The sequence below is a fragment of the Salvia hispanica genome, chromosome 3, assembly GCF_029641045.1.
Source record: "Salvia hispanica isolate PSC_SH4W2 chromosome 3, Shi_PSC_v1, whole genome shotgun sequence".
In the NCBI taxonomy this organism is placed as follows: Eukaryota; Viridiplantae; Streptophyta; class Magnoliopsida; order Lamiales; family Lamiaceae; genus Salvia; species Salvia hispanica.
Genome location: NC_142694.1, coordinates 18003400 through 18018199, shown reverse-complemented (window position 1 = coordinate 18018199; position 14800 = coordinate 18003400). Strand labels below are relative to the sequence as shown.

At 35.0% G+C, this 14800-nt stretch overlaps 3 protein-coding genes and 1 long non-coding RNA gene across 4 annotated transcripts; 3 read left to right on the top strand and 1 right to left on the bottom strand.

Moving 5' to 3' along the window:
- Positions 1 to 340: 340 nt before the first annotated feature.
- LOC125210315 (uncharacterized) lies at positions 341 to 2494 on the top strand. Its single transcript, XR_016136775.1, has 4 exons — positions 341 to 489; positions 569 to 640; positions 1698 to 1760; positions 2217 to 2494. It is a non-coding gene; the product is annotated as an uncharacterized LOC125210315 (long non-coding RNA).
- A 596-nt stretch (positions 2495 to 3090) lies between these two features.
- Positions 3091 to 5918, top strand: LOC125210314 (uncharacterized). Its single transcript, XM_048109873.2, has 3 exons — positions 3091 to 3551; positions 4649 to 4798; positions 5453 to 5918. Exons 1-3 carry the CDS (start codon positions 3207 to 3209, stop codon positions 5567 to 5569), a joined length of 612 nt encoding a protein of 203 aa, XP_047965830.1. The 5' UTR covers positions 3091 to 3206; the 3' UTR covers positions 5570 to 5918.
- A 58-nt stretch (positions 5919 to 5976) lies between these two features.
- Positions 5977 to 8810, bottom strand: HT1 (Protein kinase superfamily protein). Its single transcript, XM_048109870.2, has 3 exons — positions 7952 to 8810; positions 7011 to 7466; positions 5977 to 6393 (listed from the first exon to the last, which is right to left on the bottom strand). Exons 1-3 carry the CDS (start codon positions 8369 to 8371, stop codon positions 6142 to 6144), a joined length of 1128 nt encoding a protein of 375 aa, XP_047965827.1. The 5' UTR covers positions 8372 to 8810; the 3' UTR covers positions 5977 to 6141.
- Positions 8811 to 13832: 5022 nt separating this feature from the next.
- LOC148930302 (E3 ubiquitin-protein ligase RHA1B-like) lies at positions 13833 to 14692 on the top strand. The gene is made up of 2 exons (XM_089066416.1): positions 13833 to 13868; positions 14351 to 14692. The coding sequence occupies exons 1-2, from the start codon at positions 13833 to 13835 to the stop codon at positions 14690 to 14692; spliced, it is 378 nt and encodes a 125-aa protein (XP_088922542.1).
- The last annotated feature ends 108 nt before the right edge of the window (positions 14693 to 14800 follow it).

The following is a 14800-nucleotide window of genomic DNA, read 5'->3' as shown; positions in this document are numbered from 1 at the left end:
TATTTGTTTTGATTGGTTGCGATTGGAAATAGTTAATGTGTGAATTGTTGTTGGTTAATCGTGTGGTGAAAGTAGTCGATGAGATTGACGTGAGATTCATCGATGGGAAAATTGGACGTCTGTTTACAAGTACTTGGAATAACACCAAAGTACTAAAATAAAAACACCACAAATATTCTAAATCAAATATTTGGGCCTATTACTTTTATCTGTCTTGTTCTAGCCTTTTTATTTCTTTTAGTTTGGGACTAATTTTGAGAAGCCCAAAAATCAATTTCTTAACCTAATCTGTAGTCAATTACCTGGTCAATATATTTTCCCCCAACCCCATCACCACACGGTTTCCACCACATGGCCACATCTCAACTCCCTAATAAATCTCCAACTAAAACTCCATCAACTTAGGCTACATATATTCTGCAACTCCATTCCATAAAATCCACATTTAAAATCTAAGAGTCCCAACGCAGTTTCATCTCTTCCACAAAGGTAAATTCTCCTCCATTCCATGAATACAAAAAAAATCTCCATACTTTTGATTCCATAACACAAATTCTCGACATCACAGTTTGAAGGAGAAACCAAGAGAGTTGTGATTTTTCAATACTTTCTCTTCTGCAAGTTTTGCCTCTTCCGGAAGGTATATACATAATTTCTGAAAGTCTCTGCATTCAATTCCATGACATTGTTCACATAATCATAGTAGTTCACAAAAACGAACTTAAGACTTCTTGTTGAATTTCTGGAAATTTTGAATGATTCGTTCTTGATAAAGTTGCAAACTTTAAACTTGTTCTCTTGATTTCTCTTCCAATCTTAGTTCTGCAAATTTTGTCGGCCCATTAATAACTGAAATCAAACAATTACAAATAATAAAATTTTTAGATTTAGGAAAAGGGGAGAGGGACTTAGCGTTGGGAGTAGCGGCGCTGCGACAGTGACCGAAGACGGGGAAAGGAGAGATGTTCGTTTGTGGTTCCTTGTTGCGAGGGAGTGAAGAAGGAGATAGGAGAGTTGGGATCTTTTCTGTCTTGGTGAATCGTAGAAGATGACAGAGAGAAAGAGAGAGTGAGATTGAAGGAGAGGAAGAAGAGGTGGGAACTCTGTTTCTTCTGTTTTGGTGAATTTTTGACAGAGAGGAAGTTGTTGTTTTGCGATAAAATTTGAGAGAGAGAGAGACGTGTAGGTGGCTGGAGTAATAATTAAATAAATAGGGAATACTGTATTGTTTTGTTCTTTGAGAACCAGAAGAGAAGAATTGATTCCTATAAGGTAGACGTGTGATGTGGGAGTATCCCTCAGTTTTTGATTGATATTCTTATCTTAGACTAATTTTGTGAAAAAAAAAGAGTTAGTGTTGGAAGGGGAGTAAATACGTGTAGTGATGTGAGAATCTATGGATATTAATTCACTTTATTTAGTTTATTACTTTTGTTGTTAGACTAAATAATTTTTTTTGCAGTGGACTACTTCAGTTTAATTGTATGGTTGAGCAGTAGACAGAAATTGTTTTGGACAGTTTACTTGGCGAAGAATTTAATAAAAAAATATGAGGACTTTATATATATGTATATATATTTTCTCTATGAGAGAATGAAGGATAATTTGAGCACACGCACATAGGATGCATGCATTGTTTTAAATTAATTTACTTTTTTGCAAAGCCTGATTTTTGCATATCATGTTATTACGAAAAGGGTGAAATTTTGCACGTTGTTGAGGTTGGGACAGGAAGTTTGTGGAGGAGCTAAGCTTTTGAGGTGGGCTTTCGTTTTAAATAAGGACTATGTCCTAAATACTATTTTTATGTGAAAGGAGGTGAAAATTGTTTGTCTTGCCATGTTTTGTGTTTGAATGAACCTATCTGAAGGGGCTATGCCATGTATGTTTAATCGAATTCGGGTCCCAGTAGGGCCGCAAACCCTGCTCGGACTAGTGTACACCCAGTAGATCGTGCGCTATCTCTTTGGAGTTGGCCGGTCTAGTGACTTGGTTCGTGGCCACGTTCCTTGTCATGTATGTTCAGATATGGTGATGGTGATGTGGATGGAAAATGGTTGCAACCGAAATTTATGTGAAAATGTTTTTAGTGACTTGGGTTCTTTTCATTTAAAACCCCAATATCACTCGGTATGGCTTGACAAACTGATTTTGGCATGTGTCCACTGAGTGTATCAAGTACTCAGCTCTGCATATTTGTTTTTCTTAATGTGCAGATTGAGCGACGACGGGCGTGGAGGATGTTGAGTAGAATTCATGGATTATTTATGTTTGGCTTAATATTGTTGGATATGTCGTGTCTTCATACTCGGCATTTTCCGTGTCTTGAACGCTTCCGCTAGGTGCTTTTCTTTAAAATTGTTTTAGTATTGAGAACCTAACTCTTTTCAAAATTGTCTACTTTCTAGTCTTTATTTCTTAGAATTGGTACTTTGTTGAAATGATACTATGTTGTTTTCTAAGTTATTTCAATTATTTAAATATTTTGGTCAAAGATGTGTATTTCCCCCTTTCTTCCCCGCTTCTTTAATCATCCCCTAGTCGCGATCAACCGTGTTTTCTATCCTTAGAAAATACGGGCGTGACAGGTGCTGCATTGTTTTTATTTATTTTTTCAAATTTTATATTCAAAGCATTTAAATGAAGTTTTAATCAAAGTCCAGCATATACACATAGATCAACCAATTGCCACAAACCATTAAGTTGTTAATTTTAAAGACCAAGTTTTAAATTTGTAGATTATACACTACTACCAAATTTGATTTTAAAAACAGTTTAAAGGCCAATATATCCCATTAATATTAAATATAGGATTGATTAATTGAAAATAAAATAGTTAAGTTTTCTCATAAAAATCATTATTAAAAGAATACTAGTACCAATTAAGAGAATTAACTAAAATTTGAAAATAAAATAGTTAAGTTTTCTCATAAAAATCATTATAAAAAGAATACTACTACCAATTAAGAGAATTAACTAGAATAAACGTTCGAGTAAAATATTTATATAAGGAATTAAGAATGACATATTACTGTTTCCAAAAAAAACAAGAAGGAAAATATTGAAGACTATTAAAATTGGGAAAATTGAAGGCTTCGTAAATCGAATTATTGACAAACGACGTTTTACAGTTACTTCCGCTCCCTTTCCAAATCTAGTAATCACAAAGCCGCCGCCGCCGCCGCCGCCGCCAGATCATCTCTAAAATGGAGGGCGTAGGGGCCAGGTTCGGCCGATCTTCCACCCGTTACGGCGGTCCCGCTGCCGTCTTTACAGGCCCGGTTCGCAAGTGGGAAAAGAAGTGGGTTCACGCGCCGCCCAATTCCAACAGCCACCATCACACGGCGTCTAATGGAACTGCCAATGGAAGCAACGGCTCGTCCCACGTGCAGTTTTACAAGTGGACGCCCATCGCTTCCAGCCAATTGAAAGACGGTAGCAACAATGATAGCAACGGCGCCGATAATGGTAATGCTGAACCTAAAAATTCGAGTAAGGGCGACGATGCTGCGGTGGAGGAGCCTCCGAAGAAACGATTCAAGTATATTCCGGTAAATTTTTTAGTTATTTGATTTTGTCCCAATTCGGTTTGATTGAATCGTTTTTAATTGCTTATGTTTTTAATTTAGGTAGGATGTGTGCTGTGATTTGTTGCATCTGAATTACGGAATATCGGATTCGATTGGTGTGATTTTGAGTTTTTTTGGCGGTCTAGGGTTTTTTTTGGTAAATAATTGCCGTAATTGGGGATCAGTCAAAAGTTGTAGACTGGATTTTTGGAAGTTTTGATTTTATTGCCCTCTGGGTTGTATGTTTGTTGTATGCATAGGTTTGGAAGAATTGGAAGATGGATATGGGATTCATAAATAATAAATGCGATGAGGTTATGTGACTGTTTCACTTAATGGTGGATCTGATTTCATCACATATGTCCCAAACTAATTTTGGGTGAAACACTTACTTGGAGTGATTCCAAATGCTTACTACATGTGACCCTTCTTAGGCATGAAGAGATTCACGAAGATTGGTTTTAGAACGAACTTGTTTGCGTTAGATTCGTTGCTTTTATTACTGTGGTCTGTTGAGGCAAACAAGTGTTTGGGTGGAAAATCTTATTGATAATAATGATGAGAAACTCATTTTTGACCAGTTTCTTGTTGCGAGCCTAAAACCATATACATGACGTTGTTTATGGTTTTGAAGTCAGAATATAAACTTCAGATTGCCTTATAGGTTCTTGGGTTTTATTACTGTGGTCTGTTGAGGAAAACGAGTGTTATGAGTAAACTAATGCTGATAATAATGATGAGAAACTTATCTAAAGCCCTGTAGATGAAGTTTATTGTTTTGAAGTCAATATGACTTTCTTAGTGGCTTATATACTCTCTATACGTTCGCAGTATGAATGAGCTGTATGTCGGTATGGATGAACACTTGCTTCATTGCTAGTTTGTTTCAATGTACTTATTGTTTTGTTGTTGAAAGTGAAAAAGTAAATATCTTTCAGTGTTTACGCCTTCTTTTATTTGTTTCTCCAGCATTGTTAATGGATTGTTCAAAAGCATTCTACTTTTAATGCCAACTGACCTTCTGCATGGTTACTTATAGCTCCTGTAAATTACATTTACTGATTTTGTTAACTGGACAGATTGTTGTGCTTGAAGAACAAAAAGTTGAATCCTCGGAGCAGATGGAGGATGAAAATAAGCCAGATGACGGTAACTCAGATGCAATAGAGACAACGTCCAGAGGTGATGAAAAACCTGACATGAATGATACACCGATGGATGAAAACCAGGTGAGCATTGCATCTTTTTTCTCGTCTTTTTCTCTTGTTGTTCATTTAGTCTGTGCTATCCTTCTTGGATCTCTGTATCAAAACCTGCGCTCTTTATGTTTGTGGACAAGTCCAATATTGCTTGGTTTTCACAATTGAGGATATTTTTTCTGAAAAAACTATAAAGCAGTTTTTTCTACCTTTTGAGTGCTTTTACTATGGTTGTAAATTTATCATAGGAAAATAAGGGATAAGAAAAAATGTGAAAAATATTTATTACTCCACTCTTTAGTGGCTCCAGCCTTTTTTTATTTTTCCATGGTCTGTAGGGTGGAAAACATGTGATAAAGGGGAAATTATTATCACATTAATACCGGTTGATAATATTATCCATCCCACTAACATGTGAAAATAGTAAAAAAAAATTTGGTCAAAGTCTATGTTTTCTGCCCTTTACCATCAAAGAGAAACACACCCATGAGGAAATTGGCAGCTCCATCTTCTCAAACTGTTTCCGTTCGAGCGATTGTGGATTCTTTATTTTGCTATGCCTAAAGTTTAGCTATTTGGTACATATCCAAGATATTACTAGAATATATATGATCAGTCTCAGTATTAACAGCTGCTAGCGTCGTCTATGCTTGGCATCTAAACTATCGATATGCACTGTATCAGGCTTCAGAGAGCAGTCGTGAGGAACGGCAAGATTTGAACGAAAGCACCTTGGATTTGAGTCTGGGGTTGAATGCTCATGATGGTGAAAATGAGTCCAACGATCAAAACAGAGATTAGTAGAGCGAGCCAGCTCTTCATTTATTGAGACCCTGGTTTATTTATGCAAAAGCCAAAGGTTAGAAGCAGATGAGCAATCTAAGCCTGTTGAGTACAGTGTTTGCTGCGTTTCTTATGCCTAAGAAAGTAGATTTGAAGGTCACTAAATGTTGTAATTTTAGGTTTAGTTTGCTTCTTTGTTGAAGTGATTGTATTTGTACGATTTCATCTCGTGACAGATGGAATCAAATTTTTTACTCGAATCAGCATTTTCTGGGAGCAGTTGTTTAGATTTGATTTGGGACTATGTAATGGTAACAACATACCACATCTCCACATCTCGAATCTATAAATGATTTGTATTATTTTATGGTCAAGAAATCTATTTATTCTTGTTAAGATTAGTAACAAACTAGGTAGATGACTAATTAATTAGTACTGTAACATGAAATTATTCATGCCACAAGCTCTTAAGTTAAAACAGATGAGGTGAGGTAAGTGCTATAGTAGCTATATACATATCAGAAATAACAAATCTATGATCACAACACCAACTTTGAATACAAACAATTTAATAGCATAAGAAGTCAGGCTCAGGCATGTACAGGTACGGATGATGAGTTCATGGATACACATCCTTTCAAGCGTTCGATAATCGCATTTTTGCTCACTAACCCCGAGTGAAGAGTCAGAGGAAGCCCCTCTTTCACACATTCGTCGTACTTCTCCAACGCGCACACTATCTCACTAAAATCTGGCCGCTTGGAGGGGTTGACGGCCCAACATCGTTTTATTAGGTGCGCAATTGCTGGCTGGCAGCTTGCTGCCAACGGCGGCCTCTCGTTCTGTAACATTCATGGATTAGTCACATTTTGCACATTAACTAAGAATTTCCTTTCCAAATGCGCAAACACTCAGTTGTTCTGATTTTTCAAATGAATGCATATGATCATTGATAACCTTATACGGTTCAGACACATGTCGAATTATGAATTCTTGATTGAACCTATAAAACAATTGTATTAACCTCTACACTCAACACACATATCGTTGATTGCTTATACGTTCAATGTAGTTACTTTATAGGTTCAGTGCAAGAGTTTGTAAATTTTGTGAGAAATTGAATTCCGATTTTTTAAGCAAATCTAATTTCTCATAAAATTTACAAACTCTTGCACTAAACGTATAAAGTAACTGCATTTGCCTATACACTGAACGCATGTCTCGAATAGCTTATAGGGCTTAAGGCTAGAGGTTCCTAGTTTCTTTCATATCTCCATTTCCCAAAATGCCCCCCGCTTTATATAGTTGCAATTTTTCTACTTAGGAATCATGTCTTAGCCTTGTGAGGAATAAAAATGCATATACTCACTCCACTATTCAAGAAGCAATGGCTAGCTAGAATGAAAATTTCAAGTAAAACACACACACACACACACTTAGCATGAAATAAGTATCCAACCTTCTCAGCCACAGCAAAGGCAGCCTGCACGGGCGTCATCCCCTGGAACGGGAGCAAAGCCGTAGTGAGCTCCCACAGCACGATCCCGAAGCTATATACATCAACCTTGCGCGTGTAAGGCTTCTCCTTGATCATCTCAGGCGCCATCCAACGATAAGTCCCCATATTCCCCTTGGCCTCCCTGCACTGCGTCTCCAAACAGGACGTCCCGAAATCAGCAACCTTGACGCGCATCTCATCATTCAGAAGCAAGTTGTTGGACTTGAGATCTCTATGTATGACACCCTGTGAGTGAAGATAATCCATCCCTCTTGATATGTCGAGGGCTAATCTCAGAATCGTCTCAACTGAGAGGGAGTATGGTTCCTTCTTGTTCAGATACATCCTCAGAGTCCCTTGTGACATGTACTCTGTGATGATGCAATATACCGGCGGCTTTTTGCACGCTGCAATAAACTGCAGTGACACAAATTGTAGATGTTACATTTAATATGCAGATGTTCTTGAAATTTAACAAATTAAATTTATTGTGTTACATCATACAACTGCCAAAGCTACATTATGATACAAGCTTACATACTACTACAAAATTGTTCAAAATTGCACAAATTATGCTTTCCACAATTAAAGGACAAAATTTAGATGATACTTTCAAGCAACAAATATGTTCATGATATCACTTTCTCTATACATAAGTACAAAATCTAATATGTACTCCACAATGAGTTAACTCTCAAGATTTAAGGCCAAACACAACTCATAGTTATGTAAGAAATTTCAAGCAAAAAAAATAATCAAAATTTCCTATCAATCATCATTAAACCAAAATTGCATGACACATGCTACTAGTGTGTGTTTGCGACTGGTAGAGTGGTTAACGTCTGAGATACAAGCGCAGAATCTAAATTTAATGTCACAATTACCAAAAAAAAGGCACGAACCTGCACGATGTTAGGATGGTAGAGACGGGAGAGGAGAGCAACCTCGCTCTTGAACTGCTGCTCGAGGAGAGCTCGAGTCTCCTCCTTGTGAGTAGGAATCCTAACCATCTTAACCGCCACAGCTCTCTGCTTGTAGATTCCTCGGTAGATTCTGCTGTGGGCCCCAGAAGCAAACTTGTTCCCTATGAACAACTGGGAGAGATCCGCGGTCCACTCCTCCCGTTCCTCGTTGGACGCCTCCCACGTCTCCACATTCTCCGACTCCAGAATCATCGACCACGATTCCAGGCTGTCGAATCTCTTCCTCTCCATGTTGTCTGATTCGATTCTCAGCTGGTTTCTTGAGGTTGAAGGGATCGATAGAGACTTGTTGCTCTTGCTCTTTCGCAGCCGGAACGGATTGAAACACGAAGCAGCCATTTCTTCTTTTATTTTTATATATGTATAAAATTTGGAGGGTTGAGTTTTTTTTTATTTTTAGAATCAATGGTTGTGATCAAAAGGTGTTGGTTTCCTTCTGAATGTGTGCATTGATTTCAAGAAGTGCATGAACTGGTTGAGAAACATGAGGGCGAGAGGGTGATGGTGAAGAGAAGATTTTGTGGTGTTTCATTTATCAATCGGATTTGGAAGGTAAAATGGTTTCTTGAAATTTGCAGAGATGGAGAAGTGTAGTAAGCTAAGAAGATGAGAGGAATTATTGAGGGCTTGTTATGAAAAATGGAGAGAGATTTGTGAGTTGGCTTTGGTATATTGTAAGGTAAAGATGTAAAGTAGGTTGTTTGGGTGAAGAAGATGAATTCCAACTTGAAATTTCATGGATGTCTCGTGAATTCTCGTTTATAAAGTGTAGTATTGTGGAGAGAGAGAGAAATAGAGAAAGAGAGCTTTTATTTCGAATGGATTCGACCCTCCTATTTTCATTCAATACTAATTTGATTTTAGTAGCAACGGTTTCTAAACTTTAGCACTTTTTGTAAGTGAGTATAAACATATCAAAATATATAAGAGAAAATGAAAATTTTCATCATATTTTAGTGGTTGTAACATCAATACCATGATAATATTAGTTAGTGTTATGGATTGAAGTTTAGGGTTTATGGATTGAAGTTTAGTGAAAAGAAGAGAAAATAGGGTTTAATTATCCATAGAAAAATTATCCCAAATAAAAGAATATAATCATACTATGTATTTTCCATTTTTTTTTTCATGAGAAAAAGCAAGGGTATCCAATAAAGAAAATCGTAAGCCGTTGTATTAACTCTACGTGGCTTTGCTTGTCTCACGAATAAAGTTAAACGACGACTTTTAACAAAATTGGATTCATTTCCTTTTGTTCTTCTCTTTTGCCCAAACACTTTATCTCATGCACAACCAGCAGTCGGCCAACTCAGAAAATAAAAAGTAAAAGAAAGAGCCCCTATGGTCCATATTTTGCAAATTTACGAAAAAATATTTTGTTTATATATGCCGACATGCAGTCTTCATTACAATGTTATGATCCTCAAACTTCAATGTATCGCAGTTTTCCACATTCCAATCTATAGAAATATTAAAAGTATGAGTTTTGTATTATTTGAAGAGATTAAGTTAACTTCTCTTCCGGAGTGAAAAATTTGATTATTTGATATGCCGTTTAAATAATACTCTTTTCATCCTAAAAAAATAGACAATCTTGTAAGTGACACGAATTTTAATATGCAATTGATAAAGTAAGAGATAAATGAAAAAAAGTAAGAAAGAGATAAAAATCTACTCCCTCCGTCCGGCATTAGGAGTCCTGATTGAGTTGGGTGCGGGTTTCAAGAAATGTTTGAATGTGTAATAATTGGAGTGTGTAATAATGAAATGTGGGACCCATTTGCATTATTATTAGCTTTATTCTTTGGATGTGTTTTTTACTTAGTGCTTTTTAATGGTTTATTTTATAATATTTTTATTTCATTTTTTGTGGAAATGTTTAACCCGGATTCCTAATGTCGGACGGATGAAAATGGTCAACCGAGACTCCTAATGCTAGACGGAGGGAGGATTTTTTAAGGACGAGAGATATAGTATATTTCATAAAGTGGAGTACCAAATAGCATTAAAATATCGACAAAACAAAATTAATGCATTCAATTATTGTGTAGTAGAGAAATTGTTCAAGTGTATAAAACTTGGAATAGAGCTCCACACACGCTATACATTTTTCATAAAAATACAAATTGTACTATATCCTAGTACTATTTTGTAAAAGATAAAAATTAGTAAATCCTAAACCTGTGACCACCCATTGAGCCTTTAGCTAATCCATTGGGCCTTTTGATCAATTATGACTGCGATCAATTTCGGCCCACGCGATTATTTATATATAGATTTATGAAATTTATTCATTTCTGATTACCTTTAGGCACTATTCTAACAAAATCAATTTCTCTCAATATAGTACTCCCTCCGTCCTACAAAAGATGTCACACTTTCCTTTTTAGTTTGTCTCACAAAAGATGTCATATTTATCTTTTTGATAAAAATTCTCTCTCATATGAATATAAAAATTATATTTTCTCTCTATATTTAACACACAAAACAAAACCTCCTAAAATCTCATGTCGTTCCACAAATGTGACATCTTTTGTGGGACGGAGGGAGTAGTACTAATTTTATTTTCCGAATTTTTGGAATTAGAGTAAATAAAATAATTTGTATATTCTTCACCTCATAATGCATCTCTAATAAATCCATGAGATGATCTTGATTAAAGTTTCAACGACATATGTAGACGAAAAACTTCAAAATCATATTTTTGCATATGGTGATCTTTTTGTTACTGCTTGCTCTTGGTCAATTTTAATCCGAGTTCTCTCTCCCATATAGCTATTAGGAATTAAATTTAAATAACTAAAAAGCATAAACCATTGTGTGTATCCAAATAACAATTAACGAGAGCCAAGAGGGAAAAACATATGAATAGGTGGTTAGATGATAGTAAATTATTGACTAACTTTAAAAACACTTTAAAGTTTCAACACATGCAAGTATGACAATCAAAGCTCAACCATCTTTAATTAATCTCAGAGCATAATCAAATTAATTTCAGTTGACAAAAAATTAAAAACTGAATTTGTAATATAGAATAAATCATAAATTTCACCAGATCGTGCAGGGTCAATTGTTAAAAGATTAAGAAAATAAGAGTGTGAGATGTGGAAATTAGTATTATAGTTTTATTTTATCCAACTTTCGGTTTATGCGGTTGATGTGTATATTAATTCAGTAATAAACCACAAGGAATGTCAGGTGTTTTAATAATTCTAAATATTATATTTGAAAAAAGAGGGATAACAGGCGTGAATGTGGGGACGGCGCCGGCCACAAGATTTTATGCCCTTGATTGCATCATAATCAAACCCTTTTTTTTATAATATGGAGTACCATTTTTACTTATCAAAACTCTTTCTTCTTTTTTTTAATTTATACAGGCCCTTAAAATTTTCCAAAAAGTCAAAAGTTTAACTAAATTTAGAAAACCGTTAGCATATTATTGCACAAGCCCAGGAAATGGCAGTTGACTTGATATACATACCACCATCAAAGGATTGATAATACGAACTCAAAAACTCAAACCGGAATTATCATAATTTTATCGGGTTAATTCATTAAAATAATGATAATCAGGCTATCATAATCCATTGATTTTGTGTGTATTCGTGTCGTATTTGTAAGTTAAAAATTGTCAATCCTAACAATTTTTATATTATTATCTATTTATATAATGTGGTATAATACACTTGTATGCCCGATCATAAGAATATTGAATTGTATATTCTTGAGATTTTTGTGATCTAATAATTGAAAATTATTTAACTTCTCTCACAATGGGTCTTAATGGCATTCACAATAAGGCCCCAAAATCTGCCGTCCTCATGCGGTTTGATTTTTAGCCTTATTGCAGCCTTCAAAATTTCTAGCCGGTGCAAAAAACAGCCACAACAGACGTTGCAACTACTTTTGTGGCTTTGCAACTACTTTTGTGGCTTTATTGTTGCAACTACTTTTGTGGCTTTGCAACTACTTTTGTGGCTTTATTGCCGGCTGTTCTAGCACGCGGCTGAAATCAAATATATTTATTTATTTTTTAATTTTAATGCATTCTATTTCTAAATATTCATTTTTTTCCTTCTATTTATCAAGTGTGTAACAATTGATGTTTAATGTTGGAATTTTAATCAAATAAAAATAAGTATTATCATTGTAGTGTTATTTAAATCGTATTGACATTTAAAGAATATAATATGAAAAATGGAGAAATAAGATGTGGCTAATTTTGGGACTGAAAGTGTAGTTACCTTATTGCTGAAGTATGAAGTTGTGGCTGAAATTAATTAAAAATGTTGACTTGATAGAAGAGAAATAGATGGTTTGTTACTGTGGATATATACTCTAATTGAACCATTCTGTGGATGGGTTTAGTCAAAAATTAGTCATATTATATGGAATATCATTTATTGAATTAACCTAAATATACAAATATATGGCTAAATATATTTAATCACAAATGTCCTTGTGACTTTTGAAGCTAAAAAAAACCAAATGTATATACTCCATTATTCATGAATAGTAAACTCCTCTTTGAGATATGATCGATATTAATTGTCAGCGCCAATAGTTGTTATGTTGTTTAAGTTTTCTTCAAATTTAACTTTTGTTTTCATTCAAGTCCATTTTTAATAGGGCATGTGTCTGCATTCTAAAGACTTTAAATATTATAGTTGCAGAATTAAGCAGGTTCGGTTTTACTTATTGAACTATTTAAAGTTTGACTTGAGCAATTTTTTTTAAGATAGTCTAGTCATGTCAACTTCATTAAGGGCAGGGAAAGACTTTATAGTATTCCCCTCTCTCTCTCTCGTATTTATTGGTTGGAAAATGTTAAGGGATTATTGGTGTTATTAATCGTATTTTAGTTCAAGTTACATAATTACCCACAATGATAATTAAAGAAGGGATTGCTCACAACCTTTCCTTAATAATAAAAACATTATTTACTGAAAGTATAATCCAGAATTAAAGCAACACCAAAACCAAATAATACAAGAGACAACAAATGAAAAAATTCAAATTCAAAATAAGACTAATCACCTTAATACCCGCGTCCTCGTCAATTCTCATGCACTCTAATCATTTTGACTATAAATTCTTCATTCATTGAACTCTATAATTGGTAGCTTAGGCATCAAAATCTATCACACAAAGAATTACATAAAATGAAGCCTTTTGTATAATACGATTTTTAACTATTTCACCTTAAACTATTTCACCTTTTGTATAATACGATTTTTAACTAATCAACGCACTGTATTAAAAATGTCAATATAATGACATTAGTATGTCAATACAAATTTAGTTGACAATACGTATGTCTTAGTGTAGACTTTTAACAATGACTTGGACCCTAGAGTCAAAATCATTCCGTTCTCAAATTTCTAATTTTGTTCAAATTCTTACGACAACAACACTTTTTCAAGTGAAAAATGAAAAGATGAGAAAAGGACGAAAAGTAGATTAATTGAGTTCAACAGAATCGAAAGAGACATAATAAAAGTGTTTACACTTTACACGAATTGAAGTCAATTATTTTTACAGTCAATTTTAGTACTAAAACGTAAATCAACATTGTTATCTTCTTTAGAAGAGGTTGTTTTTGTCTCAATGAAGAGTATTGACTGGTATTAACACGTAAGCGCCACATAAATAATATACTATATGCTATATATAAATATCAGATCAATTTTAATATTATCAGAACTCTCGTTAGACTAAATTTGCTGTTTGATTTGAAAAAACTTCTTCCACAAAAATAAAAAATAGTAGTATTCATCGAAAAATAACTGTCTTTCTAATGTATGAGAAATCAATTTCCCCAGATCGTACTCAGGTACTAATAAAATGAATTAATAAGCGAAAAACAAAAATATTAGTACCTGCATAAAACTAATTGGAGTGTGCAGGTGCTCTAATACTTGTAATTATTTACATTAAAATGATGGCATGAATGTGGGGCCGGCGCCGGCCACCACCACCCCCTCACAAGATTTTATACCTCTTGGCTGCTTCAAAATCAAACCATCTTTTAATAAATAAAAAAACCTCAATTGACTTGCACCAAAAAATAAAATACCACACCAGCCCAAGAAATAAGGGTTGACTTGATGCATACACTATACCACCACACCAATCCCATTTCCTCCCTATATATAAACAACATCCCTTCTCCTCTTTTCCCTCACTCACTCACTCACCATTATTTCCAAACACTCTTTCCATCATAGTTAAAGAGCTAAAATGATTGTACATGGAGAAACACATCTCTCCACCTTTGTTTTGATCTTGTTTGGTTCCATATTCCAAATTTGGCAGACAATCGTCAGATTCTGCAGCTTTGTGGTTGATCCCCACCATCAGCCTCGGAGCTGCGAGAGTGATCATGGCTGGGAACTGGATCTTCCGGTCACCCTTTTCGAAGAATTGGAGATGAGTGATGAAGAAGAGATGTGCTCGATTTGCTTAGTTGAGTTCGAGGGAGAAGATTCGGTCACCAAATTGCCCAAATGCGGCCATGTATTCCATGGTGAATGCATTGAGAAATGGTTGGATAAGTGCCGGTTTAGTTGCCCTCTTTGCAGATCATCATTGCTCCGGGCTCGTTCCTCGCCCTGCAAATCGTGGCCTCCTCCGATTTGCATTGAGCTTGAATCTTGATGTCTAAGCTTGAAATTTTATATGTAGAGTAGATATGTGCCAGTTTGTGTATATATATGATCGAATCTTGATTGAACAAGTTTTGTTGAATAGTGTATGCTGATTCAT